The 19,757-nt window shown below is 33.9% G+C and overlaps 1 protein-coding gene and 1 non-coding gene across 2 annotated transcripts; both read right to left on the bottom strand.

Annotated features, from left to right (window-relative positions):
• Positions 1–2,693: 2,693 nt before the first annotated feature.
• LOC112006570 (uncharacterized) lies at positions 2,694–10,686 on the bottom strand. Its single transcript, XM_024038851.2, has 7 exons — positions 10,043–10,686; positions 6,773–7,014; positions 6,545–6,667; positions 6,158–6,274; positions 5,876–6,058; positions 4,551–4,692; positions 2,694–3,173 (listed from the first exon to the last, which is right to left on the bottom strand). Exons 1-7 carry the CDS (start codon positions 10,419–10,421, stop codon positions 3,010–3,012), a joined length of 1,350 nt encoding a protein of 449 aa, XP_023894619.2. The 5' UTR covers positions 10,422–10,686; the 3' UTR covers positions 2,694–3,009.
• A 1,813-nt stretch (positions 10,687–12,499) lies between these two features.
• Positions 12,500–12,573, bottom strand: TRNAI-AAU (transfer RNA isoleucine (anticodon AAU)). The gene has a single exon. It is a non-coding gene; the product is annotated as a tRNA-Ile (tRNA).
• Between the last annotated feature and the right edge of the window lie 7,184 nt (positions 12,574–19,757).

Raw genomic sequence — 19,757 nt, 5'->3', positions numbered from 1 at the left:
TGAGAAAATTTAGCTCCAAAATATGTTGTAACTTAATTAAGGTTACAACCTTACACAATATTTTTTTATTTGAGGTAAAATTTAACAAATTTACCATTAGATTACATCTTCTTCTTATATCCTTCATACTTGCAAATTTTAAAAAAATTAAAGATCAATAGTTATGACATCAATAAATTGTTTAAATTGTAAATTTTTGTAGTTTAAATTTGTGTATAAAATATAAACTTCTAGATCATAGATTAACACAAAATTTGACATATATATTAAGAGTATAAAACATACAATTCATTAATTAGATTTTCAAAATATATAATAATATTTATTTTATTAAGTAATGTTGTAGCCTAAAATTATAACTAATTTTATAACTAAACTTTGTCCTAAATATAATCGAATTTAATAAAAATATAGTGCTATTAGCAGAAATTCATACATATACTCTGCTACCTTTTGATAAAGCATTGTCTTTTTCTTTGAAAGTCATCACCAAATCGTGCACCCATGTCTAGAAAAGAAAAATCAATAATTGAAGATTATAAAATGAAAAGCATGAAAAATATGTTGATGAGAATGAGGGCCATCAAACTTCGATGATCGAAGTGGTGGTTAGATTCTGAATTATTTGGATAATAATGTCTGATTATGTCCAAATTTATATATAACATCTTTCATGAGGACTTCTGGCCAAAAGTTACAAGTTATTAACTCACAAACATTCAAGGTTGCACAAGGCGTTTGAATGATAATCTCCTCTCAAGAATATTCAATTGGAGCTGGTGGAAGACACCAACTTTTTTTTTTTTTAAATGGCTTTCTCTAGGTTTTTTTTTTTTTTTTTCCTATTTATTATTGTCATCTTCCTCTATTCTTCATCAGGGTTACAACACCATATTTATACTACGGTTTGGGGTTAGGTGGCTACAAAGAGCCCATCAAGAAGCCTAAGTCAGTGGATTTCAGCAACAAGTTTACTCGATTGAGATGATTGGCAAGGGATGGGTGAGCTTCTCTATTTAGACAAATAAAAATAAAAATTCTCTCATACTAGATGACTAGGGAGAGGCTGGCAAGCCTTTTTTCTTTTTTTTCTTTTTTTCTTTTTTTTTTTGGTCTAAAACTTGCTTGACTGAACTTAAACTCATTCAAATAGTGTGCGCAGAAAATTTTGGAATCTCCAATTTTACACGCAACACAATTACAATAAATAAATTGAATACAAGTAAATTTTGCAAATACATCTAAATCTTTTGACACGAATATACCAACACAAAATTGACCTTAACAAATTCTTCCGTTAAACCCCTGTAGGGTTTTTCCAAGGTTTTCCCTTCATAACTATATTTCTGTCTCATTTATTTTATTTCTCTATTTATTACTACAATATTAATTATGTGCATTGTTTAAACCAATTAGAATCCAAGTGCATAATCGGCTATCTAATTGGATTGTCATAAGATTGGTGAAACTAATCAACCATGGTCTAAATTTTCTAAGAATTTGTATCTTATCCAGCCCACTCTATTTTGAATTTTTTTTTTTTTTTTTTTAAATGTGATATCCGTGCCCCGTTGTCATGGAAAATACTCAATGTAGTGTCTCCTGTTGCCATGATAGTTTGCTTAATAGCGTGGTTGATAATGACTCTTATAACTGTGCCAACTTCATAAATTCTAGTGATAAGTTATTTTGTGAAGCTGTTAAATCAAAAAAAAAAAAAAAAAAAAAAAAAAAACCAAAAAAAAAAAACAAAACAAAACAAAACAAAAAAAAAGATATCTAAAACATCTCTAGACAAAGTAAATAATCTTCCATGAAAGAGACAAACTAAGCACTGAATTGGAAGACACCATCATCTTAGTTGGAAAACGGAAGGGTGATAATTTTTTCTTAGGGAAAAGATTAAAAGCCCTGAACATAAGCTAGATTGTGGTACTAGATCCAAACTCAAATCTCACTCTAGAAAGCATGCTAGGGATCTCCAATCCCACATGTCAACACTACTAATCATTCTAGATCTAGATGTACCCAGTTAATATCTCAAAGGACGCTTCTAGATATACCTATCATAAACCTAATGAGAGAGAGGTCTAGAAAGTCCTGTTAGAGCTTTATCCCAGCAGGTTGGACTCATTAGTGAGTTATTGTCAAATTCACCCAAAGTCTAAGCCTCTAAGACTAGATCAAACTATGTTTCTCCATGTTAAAAAGGTTTGGATAGAGGAGGATAAAAATTGTCTTGTTGTACATACTGCACTAAAAATGCTAGACACATGTTTGTTGTATCTTGACAGTGGATATTCAAGACATATGACTGGTGATAGGTCCATATTCAAGACCTTAAGAGGAAAGGAGAAGTAAATCTGTAACCTTTGGTGACAGTAGCAGGACTCAAATTCGTGTAAAACGGACCATAACCATACATGGCCCGCCTAGGTTAGATGATTTTCTTTCTGTGGAAGGTCTGAAAGCAAATCTTTTAAAGAGTATCAGTCGGATCTGTGACAAGGATCTTATTGTCCAATTCTCCAGCAGGTGTGTTGTTTTAATTGCTGCCGTATTGTACCTAACACTAATTGTACGTTTATATTAGCTGAAAGCCTGAAACAATTAAATATTACAGTATTTTCGTATCAACAAGGTGCTATATATGAAACCACAAATTCGTCATCAGACCCATGAGTTGCAATTACAAAAAGCAAAATTGATTGTTGTTTGATAACTAAATCGTACTAAGAGAGTATTTTGGACATTGCAAGAATAATATCTACACTATACATTAGATTAGTGGGGATGAAGAATCAAAATATAGTATTTTCCTATTGCTGATGTACAGAGGACTATTTCTACATTTGCTTGCATCAACGGCTGAAAGCTTTCAAGCCTCGAGCAGGCAGCAGCTATCAAATTGATGACCTTATGAATTATATAATTACAAGCGAGCTCATGAGGATTAGAGAATGTATTTTCCAGGAAAAAAAAACAAGAGTTACTAGTGACGAGGCTTCTTTAATAGACCAGGAACATCCCTGCTTGAACTGACACAACCGGAGTGGTAGAAATACCATTTTGCTTATCAGTAACAAACATGCGATCACCAGTCTCACTTTTCTCATCATCTTCACTGGCCTTTCTGGGAAAAGAACCAAATATCTGGACTGTTAAGCTCCCACCTACAAAGACAGGTAAAGTGATGCTGAAAAGACGTATTAAATAGAAATAACGGAAAAGAAAGAAAAATAGGAAAAAATCCAAGGTTTTACCACCTAGAATCTCCCTGAAACCCTAGGCTTCATCAACAAGAAAAAACTAAGTTAAGAGAAAAACCTTTAATAAAAATATGATTCAGATTTAACTTTCTCAAACCATTCCTAGAGCCTCTTTTGACCAAGCTTCAGGGAGACATCAAGCCACAATTACATCCCAATAAATCCCCATCAACATTAAAGCTCAAATTCAAAATTTAAAAATAAAATCTTGAAAAAATTTTGTTTGTGCTCCTTGATCATTGACACGTAAAATAATTTCAGATACAAACAATATGTGTGGAAATCATCACTCAACAAATGTGTTGCAACAAGACATGCAAAATTTTGGGAGAAATGTCACATCTACTCCTTTTTTAAGATTTGGGGATGACCTTGGTTCCAATGGTGACAGCCAAATTGTTGTACCTCAAACTAGGGTTCAAGTATTATCAGAGGGGGGGGGGGGGGGGGGGGGAAGGGAATGATGTGTAAAATATTTCCACAACCTTCAGGTTTTGCACGTATACAACCTGTTTGTGTCTTGCATAGTGGATAAGGAATTGAATGCATTTATGCTTCCTCTACTAAGAGTAGAGGAAGTGCCTCTCATGGTCAGCCACAAACTTCTTCTAATGGTGCAATTTATATATAGCGTTAAAGGCATACCGATTAAGAGGAAGTTAATGCTTCAATGACCAGTATCACGTTTGTTACTACTTTGAAAATCAAGATCCTCTTTTTTGCTTTGAAATGCATCCTATCCATTTCACAGTAAATATTTAATTTTTATAAATCTAAAGTACAAATTGTTCCACCAAATAAGGGTCGATAATTGATTTTAAATGACATGGCATTAGGTACAATTTTATATTTGTGAAACATTATAATTTGACCATAACATGAACTCCCTTAATTATAAAAACAAATGGAGAGAATCATATTCCATTACTATGTATCTGAAAGGAAAAGATTGGAAAAAACTCAAGTTACATGGGTTTTGTGTTTGCGTTTTTTAGTCTCTCTATTTCTTTGGTATTCATCTGACAAGTCTTTTAATGGCAAGGTAAATCTTAAGTACAATTTACTTGGTTTTTCATTACTTAGCTGAGAATAGCTCTCTGAGGGGTAAATTTAAACAATTCAAAAAATTCCAGGTTCTAATTTGAAACAATCCCCAACCTATAGGGGGATTTATGTAATTTACACCTTTTTTTTTACACACAGGGGAAAGCAGAAAACCAGATTTGGTAGCTATAGAATATACATCACAATAACTAATAATTAGCAGAACATAGACGTTACCTAACACAAGAGCAGCACCAATCCAACCAGCAGCACCCCACCTTTCACCAAGGAGAACCCATGAAAAACCAGCACCCCAGACCGGCTCCAACCCATAAATTATTGCAGTTTCTGTGGCTGATACATCACGCATTGCAGCCATCTGTACAATTAATTAACTTTTACAATGAAACCATTGTTAAAAGACAACATATTGCAGAATAAGAACACTAAAAACTTTCTTTAGTTCTGGTTCTTTTGTAGTGAACATGTGAAATCCAAGAACTTCCAATTCCACACTTGAAATTTTCAGAAGGTTAAATTATCTTGTTCTTGTGTTTTTTTTATATTATATATAAATTTCTTAATTCAGTTAAAACTAAAAGTGTGAACAATTGTACAGTATGCGCTTTTTTCAGCTCAAATGTTTAAATTCTCTTGCTCATCCTTTTGGAGATTGTATGTGAATTTCTCAATTCAGTGAAAATAATGAGCTAAGGGGATAAAGGAACCAACATGTCCACTTCTCTTCCAATTCATGGCATCATGGTCTTTAATATCATATCAACCTCAGATACATAAAAATGGAACAACCTCTCCAATATTCAAAATGATCGAAACTATTTCATTACTGAAAGATAATTTTTAACAATCACGCTCCAGTAGTTATACAGCCAATGTTACTAACAACAAGAATTGAGGATTTTTCTTGGCATGATATATAAACACAACTATTAAAAAGGGGAAATTGCAAAGAAATATGATTGATTGATAGTCAAGAGAAACAATCAGGAAGGAAATTGAGGTCATCACCGATAACTAGAGCCTAATAAATGGTCTAGAGGGATGAATTTAAAAGTTTTTTATTCCCAAAAGGGGATAATAAAAAGAATTTCTCAAAATTAAATCGGAAAGAGAAATCAGATAGGTTCTTTTGGCCTATTGATCGATTGAAGGAAAACTTGAAGAGACAGCTTCAAGAGCAAGCATCTGAATGAACAGATTGAGAATATAATTAACAAATTAATTCACAAATTCTTGAAGAAAAAACCAGCTATTGATGAACCAAAAGATAGTAGATTCTTTGGTCAGTACAAGAAAATGGAAAATGGCCAAATGAACATGTGTTGAATGGTTTAAATTTTTTATATGCCCATCAGTAAACAAATATATTTCCTAGATAAAAAATGGGACAGCTGTCACCATTCCAATATAAAGGCTTTATAAAGTAGAATTCATTGAATGATACCACCTTAAAAGAGGGAAGCAAGAGTAAGAAGTACAAAGAAAAACCTTTCAACGTTATATATTTCATGTTGTCAGAGTTAAGAAACAAAGAAGCATACCTCTATCCATAAACATAACCCAGTTGAAAATACGCCTGTGTAAAGCGCAGGTATCCATGGAAATGCAACCATCCAATTCCAAAGCATTGTCCATGTCCACAATGATGGCCTGAACTCTTGCATGCCACCAAAGCAACCTCCTATAAAATACCATAGGATTGATGATAGAGCAACAACACATACCTGAATGGAACATATTACAACTGATCAAACCATGCAATAAGACTCAAAGGCCTCTTTTTTGTTCCCATTATATACATGGAAATGGAACAATAGGCTAACCTCATATCCAAGAAGAGGCAAAAAGTTCTCTCTCTTTGTGCTTCGTGATATATGTTCAGTCCTTAGCATATGGACACCGAAAAACACTGCACTTAAGAAGTTCAAAAGATCTCCAACCTGAAATAGTTTAAGGAGAGAATAGATGTTAACAGTAAACTTTAACCAACTATTTGCTGTGACACGTAAATTATGAAGATTGTTTTCTCGCATGCCTTTATCATCAAACGTATTACAGTCACAGTATAAAAAGAAAAACAATTGATAACCGAAGGAGAACACCTACACTTATTTTTATAGGCAGTGAAAAATTCATCAAAGCACTGTTCTCATTCATGGGAAGTATACAACAGAATAGCAAAGAAAAGTGAGAAAAGAGAGAACACCTACACATGGGGGTGATCCACTGGATTCCAGCATTGCAACTCCTAAAATAGACACGACAGCTCCAAACCAGGTAAGTGAGGGAACTTCTGCTCCTAACATACCATCAAGCAAGGGAACCACAATAACCTGATCAAAATTGAACCAAAAATTATACCAAAATTGTAGTTTCAGGAATTCTCGCATAACAACAATTTTTTCTGAACATAAAAGTGGATCAGCTAAGAAACTAACAGTGAACATGGATATAAATGATGCACGCCCAGCATCAGATGTTAGCAACCCAAGGGCCTGCATAAGGTATCCCAAACTGACCCAGAAACCCAACTCTATCCCTGCATTACGGGTACGAACATCACCTCGTGCTTGCCATACAAATGGGATGAATGGAATGGCAGACATTGCAAAGCGCACAACAGTGAAGGTTGCTGGGTCCATAATCGCTTCAACCTCTTTCACAACCGGAATGTTACTAGCTGCAACATAAAAGAACAAAATATTAATACAGCAACCCATGCACTGTCAATTTAGAAGTAACAAATGAGTCACTACTAATGCAAAGGGAATGGATGAAAATTCAAGTGTTATTATCCCATATAGAAAATGAAGAATGGTAATCGTTTTTTACAAAAAAGATTCTGTACTCAACAAGTATGTGCATGCATGTGCATACACAAACACACGGAGGGGTGTTTTAGTTGTTAACATATTAACTACTAATTCACTTATCTGCCTTTATCATAGGTAACAATTATAACTATTACACAAAGCAGTTAAAGCTGCTCATGTAAATACAGTCCAAAAAATGGGGGAAAATAAGTTTAAAAGGGTGACTTTTTCCATCCTAGTACTACTCTTGCCCATATCATAGCTGTTAACTAGTGAATTCTACATAAGCTAGTCTTTATTTCTAAGACAGAAAATTCAGAGATTAATTGCTTTTAAATGACTAAATAGCTGATAGAAATTCCACAATTAGAGAAGAGCCATTGGAGAAAGCAATGTTATTATGCCCTACACTCAAGCATACCCACATGAGAGATAGGAAGAGGAACTGCTATTTGTGTTCCACAATATTCTCATGATCAACGCTCTAAGATGTAGTTTCGCTTCCACCTATTTCCATATCTCCTCAACTGTCTGTTCTCAAAGTCAGCTAAACCATAAGAATATTTGTTGTAATCCACAAGAGGTTGCATAAACTTAAGAGACCTTTTGTAGCAATAAATTCCAAGAGAAAGAAACAGTGTGACTCCAAATATAAGTCACAGAGTTAGAGGTGAACCCCTGGTTTGGTGGTTCCTCAAAAAACTAATAACTCTCAATACAATATAAATGAGCAAATAATCTTAAAAATGAGAAAATAAATATAAAATCTGCAGAATTTACTGGTTTTTCCCTGCCAACACCAACACCTGCTGTTATAAAGTCGCTTCAATTAGGAGGAGTTGCATAAGTGTAGCACTCCAATTTGCTCACATAGGATTAGTCTCCTGAGTTATGTTGGTTTACACTTAACCAATATTGACTTGTATTTGGACTGCTCCTTATTGTTTTAGGCATTTTCCACAGCAACAATTCCAAATAACTTTGGCTGTGTGAGAGTCCTTTGTGCCACTATTGTAATTCCCTATTCTCTTAGCGAACTTTCTCCTAGATGCCACCCAAAAACATAGGTCTAAGACCAAACAACATAAATCTTCATGTTCCTTGTGTGATTGTTCCTCATAGGTCTAAGGCCAAAACACAACAAATTGGTATAAAAGATTCCACTATCTCAACACCTGCTGTCAATTGATTGCTCCAAAGTGAGCACGTCATGCTCCACCATTAAGCCCTAAGATATAGGTGCTCTTTTATCTAAACCTCTCTCCTCAATCATATATTCCAAATGATTCTAATTACATATACCATAATAGATTTTTATCCAAATCAGCAACTCAGGGGATTGACCACCAGCAGCTGGACTTTATGTGCACAACAAAGGAGAGAGTGTGGCTCATCTTTTCCTTCAGTGCAGTGGCTTGGGAATTGTGGTCTCTTTTTGCTCGTTTGATGTTTCTAGGGCACCGCCTTCCATGTCATAACTATTATCTTGTTGGAAGGGACGTTTTGGTATGAGAACCAAAGGAAAGATTTAGAACGTTGTTCCTCTGTGTTTAATGTAATGTCTTTGTAAAGAAAGAAATGTGCATTGCTTTAGTGGGAAAGCTGGAAGAGATGCACACTACAAAGTTGAAGGTTTTATTCTTGAACACGTTGTATGATTGGACTACAACTTCTCAGGCTTATTCCATTGAGGACTTTCTACAGTCCCTGGATACCTTGAGTTTTCCTTAACTTTGAAGTTTTTTATTTTTTTACTTTCATTTTTATTTTGTGTAGGACTTTTCCTTCGCACACTTGTTGTGCACTAGGTTGCACCCCTTTAGCAATTTCTCTTTTGAGTTGCGCTTGGATACTTAAATTTGAATTTGGATTTGGATTTGGATTTTAAACTAATGGATTTTGATTCCAAATCTGTAAATTTTAAAATTATGTGTTTTATACCTATGATGACATGAAATTATAAAATTTTAAATCTATTGAAGTATGTCTTAAGGATTTCTAAAATTTCATGGGTTTAGAAGTTATTTCAAATTCAAGTATTTCAAGGCTTAAAATCTTTTTGTGGATTTGTGATTTATCAAATCCAAATCCATGACATTTTTTAAACTATCCAAACAAGGCATTTGGATTTTAATCACCCAAATCCAAATTCACATGCCCAAATCCTGCCATCCAAATGTACCATTAATGTCTTTCATATGACCTAACAAAAAAAAAACATTTATGTACATATATGTATTATAATATATACAGGCACATCATGCACACATTCTAAACGCATACACATTTTAGTATTACTTAAACATAAACTGAATCTCATGCACTGATCACAGTTATTTGTTTTTTACATGTGATGCTCTCATGAGGTTCATCATATATTTAAATAGAGGAGATGGAGCGCCAATGTACAACACGATTTACATCATTTTCACAACCAAATAATCTTTCACATTTCCTAACTAATTATAAATGGATCAAAACATGTTTTTCTTTCTCTTAGCAGAATCAACTGAAAGAAATCTATAAAGCCAAATCACCAAGAAACCCATCATGTACAACTATTATATCATATACCAAAAGGGTTATCTTTTTTTATACCTACCACTGCCAGATAGTGCAATCTTAATACTTAGCACCACCACAATCTCACTGAAATTCTCTCAAAATTTCCAACCTATATATCATAGAGTTACATTTTTCTCTTTGAATCCATCAAAATCAATAAAAATTATTGCAAAGGAAAGCAAGCCATACAATATGAAATTCACAACTACAAGTACTAAAACAAAAAGGATTAATTTTAAGTTCCATATCTTAAAAGAATTAAAAATTTTAAGAAAATAAACTATTTTCATTTTCTCAGGAACCAAACAGAGAAGAAGGGGGCGAAATTACCGTAGACAAGAGTGATAACATTGAGCAGAATGATGCTTCTGAGTTTCTTGGAAGCGAAAAATATCCTTCGCCAGAGAGATCGCTTTCCAGACAAGGACTTGAAACTTAGAGGCGGTCTCGTTTTGGATCGAGAATTTGGGTTAGCTGAGAATGTGTTTGGTTGCGAGGTCGAATCATCCGAATCCAATGACTTTGTTAGTCTCTGTTTGGGCTTCGAAGAAGAAGAAGAAGAAGAACGGTGCAGAGAAAAGATACGAGGTCGTTTTGGGGGAGCGGTGTGGAAGGCAAAGAAAATGGATGGGTTGAATAGAGAAGAAGAAGAGGGCTTAATGGTGGTTGTGGTCCGTGACCATTTACACGCTTGTGATGGTGAAGCCATACATATGATATATGAGTCTCAAGTCTACTGCGAAAGCATTCTGGATATTTTTCTGATTAGCTAGATTGTTTGTGGGAGAGAAGAAAAGTTTGGGGCAAGGTGATTTGAGTTTTCAGGTTGCATTTGGGAGTTGGGGCATGGAAGATGTGCCTGTCTGTGCCTCGTGATGATATTTACTGAACAGAGAAAGTCCTCTGTTTTCACGCTCAGAGGAGGGGAGGGAGAGTGGTTGTTGGCGTCCCATGATTGTACACTAGAAGTAGATTTTTTTTTATCGTGAACCAAAAGATCTAGTACTAGTTTTTAATATTCCAAAAAAAAAAAAATGATATTCCACATATTTGTTACAAACAGTATAGTTAAGTAACCAACTTGATTTTCTCCTCAAAAAAAAATATGATTTTCTCAAAATCAAATTCAAAGTAAAACTCAATTTTACCAAAGTTGAGTTCTATGCAATTTAGTGAAATGTGAAACTCGAGTTTGAGGAAATTGAGTTTCACATTTGTCACATATCACTAAATTGCATAAAATTTGGCAAAATTGAGTTATACTTTGAACTTATTTTCGAGAAAGTTGAGTTCCAAAAAGATATTATATAACTAAATTAAAATACAAAAGAGACTCTTTAAAAATAAAAAAGTTACAATAGAGGCTTTTTAACAAAAGAAGAAAAATTACAAAAACTGCAAAAAAAACACCAATTTTACGCATTAGTTATTAAAATTGACTGACCTGCCCAGTTGAACAAATAACCTAGTTGTTTAACTGGACTACTTATACAATTGAATCGATAAAACCCAATAAGACCCAACAATTTTCTTGTAACATAAATGGATTTTTGTGACCTATTCTATTTTGAAATTTTAATAAAATTACCATTTATGGGTTCATTGCAATACCCTTTTTTTAATTTTTTATTTTTTTAGAAAAAACCTTTTTTGAATTTAAACCATAATTAAAACAAGAAATTTTATAATGATGTTAATGCGTATCTTTTCAATAAAAGATAGAGTTTCAAGTTTTAGCTCAAATCTTAATCTATGGGATTAGGGCAACTAATGAGATATGCATTATGCATAGAATGTGACTTTGAATGGTAATATATACTTTTATTCCTAGAATTTTTAGAAATATAATGCAATATGATTTTACTACAATATGACATCATTTAATTTTATATATTTTTAGTGATGTTAGTAGTTGTGAGACCTAGAGTTTTAATCATATTAGTTGACTTGTTTTATGGACTTAATTTTTATTAATAATTAGACATGTCTATTTTTTTATTATCAATTTTTATTTTATTTTATGACGTTTTAAACTTACTTTTATAATTTTTTACTTTTTACCTTTTCATATAACTATGTAATTTGTCTAGTAACCCATTGATTGAACCAGTGATCCAATGGTCTGACTCTTAGACCGGGTTGTTGAATCCAAATTTAATAACTATATTTTCTTCCACTTACAATTCATTTTCTAAACAATGCAATATGCACTTTAAGCCTTTGATTCATAATTTAATTACCCATTCTCTATTCCCAAAAAAAAAAAAACCCCATTTTCCCTATTAATAAAAAAAAATTAAAAGCCAATTCTTTAATGAGCCTTGTTAATAAATAGAAAAATAATATTTTCTTTCTACGTACTGTTCATTTTCTAAACAATACAGTATGCATTGTAAAGCCTTTGATGCATAATTTGATTACCCATTTTCTATTTTAAAAAAAATTACCCATTTTCTCTGTAACTTTTTTTTTTTTTTTTTTTTCGGTTAAAGTACTTGGAACAATTTACCTTAAATAAAAGGTTAGAAAGGATTCAAAGCCGTTGATGCATAATTTAATTACCCATTTTCTATTAAAAAAAATTACACATTTTCTCTATAAATAAAAAAATAAAAAAAAAGCCAATTCTTTCATGAGCCTTGTTAATAAATAGAAAACTTTAAGCCCCAACTCTGGGCCTTATACTTCGTTTAGAGTCGTTTGGGCTTTCCCAGTAGTTCTCGTTAGAAAAAATAACAGTGGCCCAGTTCTGACCGGCATAGAAAAAAAAAGAAAAATCACCAAAAGTGGCCCATGCAGGTCTCGAACCTGCGACCTTCGCGTTATTAGCACGACGCTCTAACCAGCTGAGCTAATAGGCCTATTTGCTAGTGATGTCAAAAATATAATTTTAAGAGGTTCAAAACACTGTAGTTTTGATCCAACGCCCTCCATTGGTAGAAGATTCCCACTTTTTTTGAAAACAAAATATAAGCTCAGTTTACTATTCTTCTTTTCTTTTGTTTCCTACAAATTGGTCAGTTATCAACACTTTCAATGGTACAAAATTAGAAGGCATCTTAGAATTTTTAGCAATGCATTATTAACAAGGTTTTACTTTTTCTTCTCTGTAGTTTAATGACTTATTATCACAATTAACTCTAGCATTTTGCTTTGGAACTTTGGTCCATGTTCAAGGTTTCTTTATGTATTGACTAATGAGCATTTGCAACATAACTTATAAATGAATATTAGGTCCAAATAGGTATTTTCATGAGTTGGGTCGGGTCAGTTCAATTTTGGACTCAATCTGGACCCAACTTACTCACATTGGGTGGAAGGCTACTAAGGTTTTGTTGAACAAAACCTTGAAGCTGAATTAGAGGACAACTAGGACCTCTTGAGAGAGAGAGAGAGAGAGAGAGAGAGAGTTATACAATGAATTGAAAGAGTATTCTTATTGCCTGAGTTCCTTATACAATGGCTACTGCCTCTTTGGACAAGATGTCCCAACCTAACTAACCCTTGTAACCAATTCTTATACAATTGGCAATAACCAACTAACCAAAAATTGTACTAACTAACTCCTTTAACTTGTAAATTGCATTCAACAATATCTAATAACAGTAACAATAGCTAGTAACAACAACAGTAATAGCTAATAACAATACAGTAACCCTGACAAAGGCAGAGAGACCCATAACCGATTTTCAACATCAATGGGTCAAGTTAGTTTCAAGCTTAGATGAATGTCAGTTGGTTCGATTAGTGGTGGAGGTTGCAGAATTTTGCTGGAGGTCATCGGATTCTACAAAAAGTCGCTAAAATAGAAGCGAATTTGGTCGGATCTGACTGGATCTCGCTAGATCTAGTCAAGAACTTACCAGATATGGTCGAAATATCGCCAAATTTGAACTTGATCTTCTTGAATCTAGTCAGAGTTCCTATATCATTAGTTAGGTTAGGTAGCTCATGTTTTAAAGAAGGAAATCCGTTACTCAGCCCACCAATGTTGGTTCTTGGCAGTGGAGACCTATGGCTGACCGATTGCAGCTTCAAATCAGACGGGCTATGGATCAACATCGGGTAGTTTCGTTGGTTTGTTGGTCACTGATCGGGTCTAGACACCCCTTAGTCCAAATGTATGGATCATACATGCATCTGAGAGTAATATTGCATAACAATTCATAAATTACATTATGAATTCGAAAAAGCAATAAAAATAGGTATTTAAATTAATTAAAAATGCATGTTAACATAAAAAATTAAGAGAAGTGCTTTTGGATTGACTTAGAGCATTCACAGCGATGCTTTTAAATTGCTAAAAAGCTATTTTTAAGCAACACAAACAACAAATGCATGCTACATTGATGGCGCTAAAGTTAAAAATTTTAACACTCAAGATACGATAAACTACAAAAAATGACAACTTACTATAGTTACAAAGTTTTAAAAAAAATTAAAAATTTTTTTTTTCCAATCCCCTCTCTTTCTTCTATTTCTTTGTCTTTATAGCTCCAATTGTATCTCTCTCTTTCTTCTATCTTTTTTTTTCCTCTCTTCTCCTCCTCTTTTCTTCTCCTAAGACTCAAATCTTTTTTCTCTCTTCGTTCTCTCTTTTGTGATGGTGATGGGTTTTGTGGCTAGTTATGGGTGTGGTTATGATGGGTTTTGTGGCCGCTTGTGGGTTTGGTGGTGATGAGTTTTGTGGCTAGTTGTGGGTGTGGTGATGATGGGTTTTGGGCCGATTGTGGGTTGTTGGGTTTAATGTCGTTTTGTGCCTGGTGGTAGTGATGTCAGTGGCTGATGGTGTTGGGTTTTTGTGGCCAATTGTATGGGTGGGTTTGTTGGGTTTTTGTGGCAAAGAGGAAGTGAGAAAGAAATTAGTAAAAAATTGAACAGTGTTTGGCTTAGATGTAAAAAATAATAGAATTGATGCAGAATGAGTTATGAAATAATGTGTTAAAATAGGTAAAGTGAGTTTTTGAGATGTTAAAAGTTAAAAATTTTACCTTCACCATTGTGAATGCTCTTATTTGATAATTTGCTTATTTATTAAAAAAAAAAAGAAAAAAAAAAAGGTACAATTGTGTCAAACAAAGAAGTGAGACTTTAAAAATATTAGACATAAACTAAGTAAATTCTAAGAAAAAGCTAAACCAAATGCACACTAATTTAAGAATTCTATTGAAAAAGAAAAAAAAAATCACTTGTCATCCTTATTATTCTAAAAGAACGGATTTCAATAGTATAACACGAAATCACACTTTACATGTCACCCATTCCTACCAATTACACATGTTTGATAGTTTAATAGAATGAAGAATAACATAGGGTATGATTTCGTACCCTGTAATTATAATTACATGTAAGTATATTAGCAAATCGCATGCAAAGTAGGTAGGTCTTTTTTTAAATAACTATAAAAGCGAAACAGTTTGGTTAGTTAGCAACGTTTTCAAACTATTTAGGAAACTAGTAACTCGAGTATTTTAGACTCGATTTCCTATAGCAAATCGAGTTTAAGAGACTCGATTTCTATGTGATTTCTGTGTGTTGGCAAAGCTAAGGTGGACCAAAAGATCCATGTGGAACTTGAGTCTTTAAGACTCGATTTCCTGTTGAGTTTAAGAGACTCGATTTCTATGTGTTGGCAAAGCTAAGGTGGACTAAAAGATTCATGTGGAACTTGAGTCTTTAAGACTCAATTTCCTGTTCACCATCCTCTCTCTCTCTCTCTCTCTCTCTCTCTCTCTCTCTCTCTCTCTCTCTCTCTTTGATCTTCTTGAATCTAGTTAGAGTTCCTATATCATTAGTTAGGTTAGGTAGCTCATGTTTTAAAGAAGGAAATCCGTTACTCAGCCCACCAATGTTGGTTCTTGGCGGTGGAGACCTATGGCTGACCGATTGCAGCTTCAAATCAGACGGGCTATGGATCAACATCGGGTAGTTTCGTTGGTTTGTTGGTCACTGATCGGGTCTAGACACCCCTTGGTCCAAATGTATGGATCATACATGCATCTGAGAGTAATATTGCATAACAATTCATAAATTACATTATGAATTCGAAAAAGCAATAAAAATAGGTATTTAAATTAATTAAAAATGCATGTTAACATAAAAAATTAAGAGAAGTGCTTTTGGATTGACTTAGAGCATTCACAGCGATGCTTTTAAATTGCTAAAAAGCTATTTTTAAGCAACACAAACAACAAATGCATGCTACATTGATGGCGCTAAAGTTAAAAATTTTAACACTCAAGATACGATTAACTACAAAAAATGACAACTTACTATAGTTACAAAGTTAAAAAAAAAATTTAAAAATTTTTTTTTTTCCAATCCCCTCTCTTTCTTCTATTTCTTTGTCTTTATAGCTCCAATTGTTTCTCTCTCTTTCTTCTATCTTTTTTTTTTCCTCTCTTCTCCTCCTCTTTTCTTCTCCTAAGACTCAAATCTTTTTTTCTCTCTTCGTTCTCTCTTTTGTGATGGTGATGGGTTTTGTGGCTAGTTATGGGTGTGGTTATGATGGGCTTTGTGGCTGCTTGTGGCTTTGGTGGTGATGAGTTTTGTGGCTAGTTGTGGGTGTGGTGATGATGGGTTTTGGGACAATTGTGGGTTGTTGGGTTTAATGTCGTTTTGTGCCTGGTGGTAGTGATGTCAGTGGCTGATGGTGTTGGGTTTTTGTGGCCTATTGTATGGGTGGGTTTGTTGGGTTTTTGTGGCAAAGAGGAAGTGAGAAAGAAATTAGTAAAAAATTGAACAGTGTTTGGCTTAGATGTAAAAAATAATAGAATTGATGCAGAATGAGTTATGAAATAATGTGTTAAAATAGGTAAAGTGAGTTTTTGAGATGTTAAAAGTTAAAAATTTTACCTTCACCATTGTGAATGCTCTTATTTGATAATTTGCTTATTTATTAAAAATGAAAAGAAAAAAAAAAAGGTACAATTGTGTCAAACAAAGAAGTGAGACTTTAAAAATAATAGACATAAACTAAGTAAATTCTAAGAAAAAGCTAAACCAAATGCACACTAATTTAAGAATTCTATTGAAAAAGAAAAAAAAAATCACTTGTCATCCTTATTATTCTAAAAGAAGGGATTTCAATAGTATAACACGAAATCACACTTTACATGTCACCCATTCCTACCAATTACACATGTTTGATAGTTTAATAGAATGAAGAATAACATAGGGTATGATTTCGTACCCTGTAATTATAATTACATGTAAGTATATTAGCAAATCGCATGCAAAGGAGGTAGGTCTTTTTTTAAATAACTATAAAAGCGAAACTGTTTGGTTAGTTAGCAACGTTTTCAAACTATTTAGGAAACTAGTAACTCGAGTATTTTAGACTCGATTTCCTATAGCAAATCGAGTTTAAGAGACTCGATTTCTGTGTGATTTCTGTGTGTTGGCAAAGCTAAGGTGGACCAAAAGATCCATGTGGAACTTGAGTCTTTAAGACTCGATTTCCTGTTGAGTTTAAGAGACTTGATTTCTATGTGTTGGCAAAGCTAAGGTGGACTAAAAGATTCATGTGGAACTTGAGTCTTTAAGACTCAATTTCCTGTTCACCATCCTCTCTCTCTCTCTCTCTCTCTCTCTCTCTCTCTCTCTGCCATCCCACTCCCTTCTTCCAAGCCCCCCAAAACCCAAGAAAATTCTTCCTTCTTCATCTAAATCCATTTCATAAAATCCCAAACCCATTTCTCAAAATTCCAAACCCAAATCACGATCTCAATTGGAGGAAAAATCCAAACCAAAAAATCACAATTTCAACACCGGAGCGCCATGGGTTTAATGATCTCAGCACCAAAGGAATATTTTCCATTGTGGGTTTGTGTTTTCAGTTCTTCCTTCTTCATCTAAATCCATTTCGTGGGTTCTTGTTTTCTCAATCGGAGCAAAAATTGTTGAATCATGATCTCAACTGGAGTAAAAACTGTTGTGGGTTTGTGGTTCTTGTTTTCTGGGTTAGTCCATTAATGTTTGGTGAGGTTCTAGAGGGAACTCAAGTCTTAGGGCCCGTTTGGATACAGCTGAAAACTGAAAACTGAAAACTGAAAATTGAAAACATTGTAGCAAAATAATTTTTAAATGTGTGAATAGTACCGTGGGACCCATTTTTAATGAAAAAGTTGCTGAAAAGTGAAAATTGTGGGTCCGTGAACAGTTAAATTTGAGTTGAAAAGTCAATTATTGCGGCTACTGTTCATTGAACAATAGCCGCTACAGTGCTGCACAGTAAAAAACTGGCTGGAAAAAGCTTGAAACGTGTGTGAAAAAAAAAAAAAAAAAAAGAGCTGAAAACGTAAAGCCAGACGCAAACGCGCGGGCCAAACGGTCTCTTAGAGACTCGAGTTCCACATGGATTTTCTTAATCCACCTCAGCCATGCACCTCATGGAAATCGAGTATTTGAGACTCGATTTGCTACAGTGAAATCGAGTCTAACATACTCAAGTTGTTACTTTCCTAAATAGTTTGGAAACGTTGCTAACTAACAAAATTGTTTGGCTTTTATAATTATTTTCCAAAAAAAAAAAAAAAACAAAGCAGGTACCTTGAATTACTTTATATTCAGGGTCTGTTTGGAATCCACTTATTTTACTAAAACTGAAATTCTTTTGCTAAAAGTACTATAGATAAAGGTAAAAGTTAGCTGAAATAGTACAGTAAAACCCATGAATAGTACCAAAAAGTGCAGTAAAACTCATAAATAGTAGCAAAATAAGCTAAAGAGTAAAATAAGTTGGCAAAAATAATTTTTGCCAAACAAACACTCGATCTTTTTTTAAGGATCCTTAGTTGTCTTGAAAAAGGAGATTCAACCAAATCATAGCTAATTTCTTTCTAGTTTGATGAAATTGTCATTTTTAAATCAAATATATACAATATGCGACAATTTTATTTATAATATTTTCAGTAAATAAAAGTTTTCAGTTTCAACTAAATAAACTATTCCCAAATAGACAATAATATATTTAAAATATTATAATTTGTATACCTCAAAGAAAAAAAGTGACCACCCTGAAAAAAAAAAAAAAATTGACAACCATGAAAAAAACCTTTAGACGAATATTTAGTCAGCTTCTTCTTCAGTCCTTCATCGGCGTCTTCTTGCTCAATTCCTGTGCTTTGTATTTTTCAGTTCTATCTTCTCCGTGTTATTTTTCTCTCTTGCTATTGTTCCGCCCTCCCCCTATGTGAATGAAGTTATTAAAGTTTGAAATTTCAATGGATGGTAGACCACTATTAGAATAAAGTGACAAAACAAGTTACTGACTTCACTCTTTCTACTAGACCTTGGACATCGTGTAGAAGACTTTAAAGCCTAAATTTTAAATTATATGTGTGCAGGATCCGAGGACCGAAGAGTCTGAACTAAGGGACAGTCTTCGTAGTCTAGGGTTAGGAAGGTTAGTAAGTCTCGAGAACTCCACTTACCCGAGGAGAAAGAGGGAATTAGGACAATTGACATCCCTAAAGGGCCCAAGGAGAGGATATGGCAACATGGATTAGGATGGTGGGAGGAAGCTTCCTGGAGGATATACCTTCCACCTCCACATTTAATGCCCTCCACCAACCCTATTAGCTGCATTAATGTGGAAATGACCCCTAAATAGTGACTTTACAGCTAGCTTCTCCTTCTACTACCTTCATAAGAGCCTTGATGGGACAAATATCCTGGGAGAATGCCTGGAAACGTACAAGTGGAGGGCCAAGATGCATAAAAAATGGCTTTAGAAGGAAGGGAACCCACTTAAAAAAGGGAATGAACATTTTTCAAATACTACTAGAACAAGAAAGAGAACAGTGTAGCACACTGAGTGTAAAACTTGGACTACAATTACATAAAAGAAATTGGTCCTCAGACTTACCTGAGGAGGTTGCTACTCCCAATTGTTGTCTAAATTACATTCACCTGATATTCTAGGCTCTTCGACCTTTGACTTGGACATAGGATAGAATTGCACTTGGTTAAACTTCTCACTCTCTATACAAATTCTATTGTTTTGACCTAATTAAAAGGCAAGGTACCGCTGATCCAAGTGGGC

This window comes from Quercus suber, unplaced genomic scaffold (assembly GCF_002906115.3).
Source record: "Quercus suber isolate HL8 unplaced genomic scaffold, Cork oak 2.0 scaffold_377, whole genome shotgun sequence".
Lineage (NCBI taxonomy): Eukaryota > Viridiplantae > Streptophyta > Magnoliopsida > Fagales > Fagaceae > Quercus > Quercus suber.
The sequence above is the reverse complement of the archived record's forward strand: the minus strand, read 5'-3'. Positions and strand labels throughout refer to the sequence as shown.

Bases quoted from the DNA above. Each gene is read 5' to 3' on its own strand.
- LOC112006570 (XM_024038851.2), bottom strand. From the start codon at position 10,421: ATGGCTTCACCATCACAAGCGTGTAAATGGTCACGGACCACAACCACC. The intron at 7,015-10,042 runs GTAATTTCGCCC...TTTATGTTGCAG, and splicing joins TGTTATCACTCTTGTCTACG to CTAGTAACATTCCGGTTGTG. The intron at 4,693-5,875 runs GTATGCTTCTTT...TTAATTGTACAG, and splicing joins GGTTATGTTTATGGATAGAG to ATGGCTGCAATGCGTGATGT.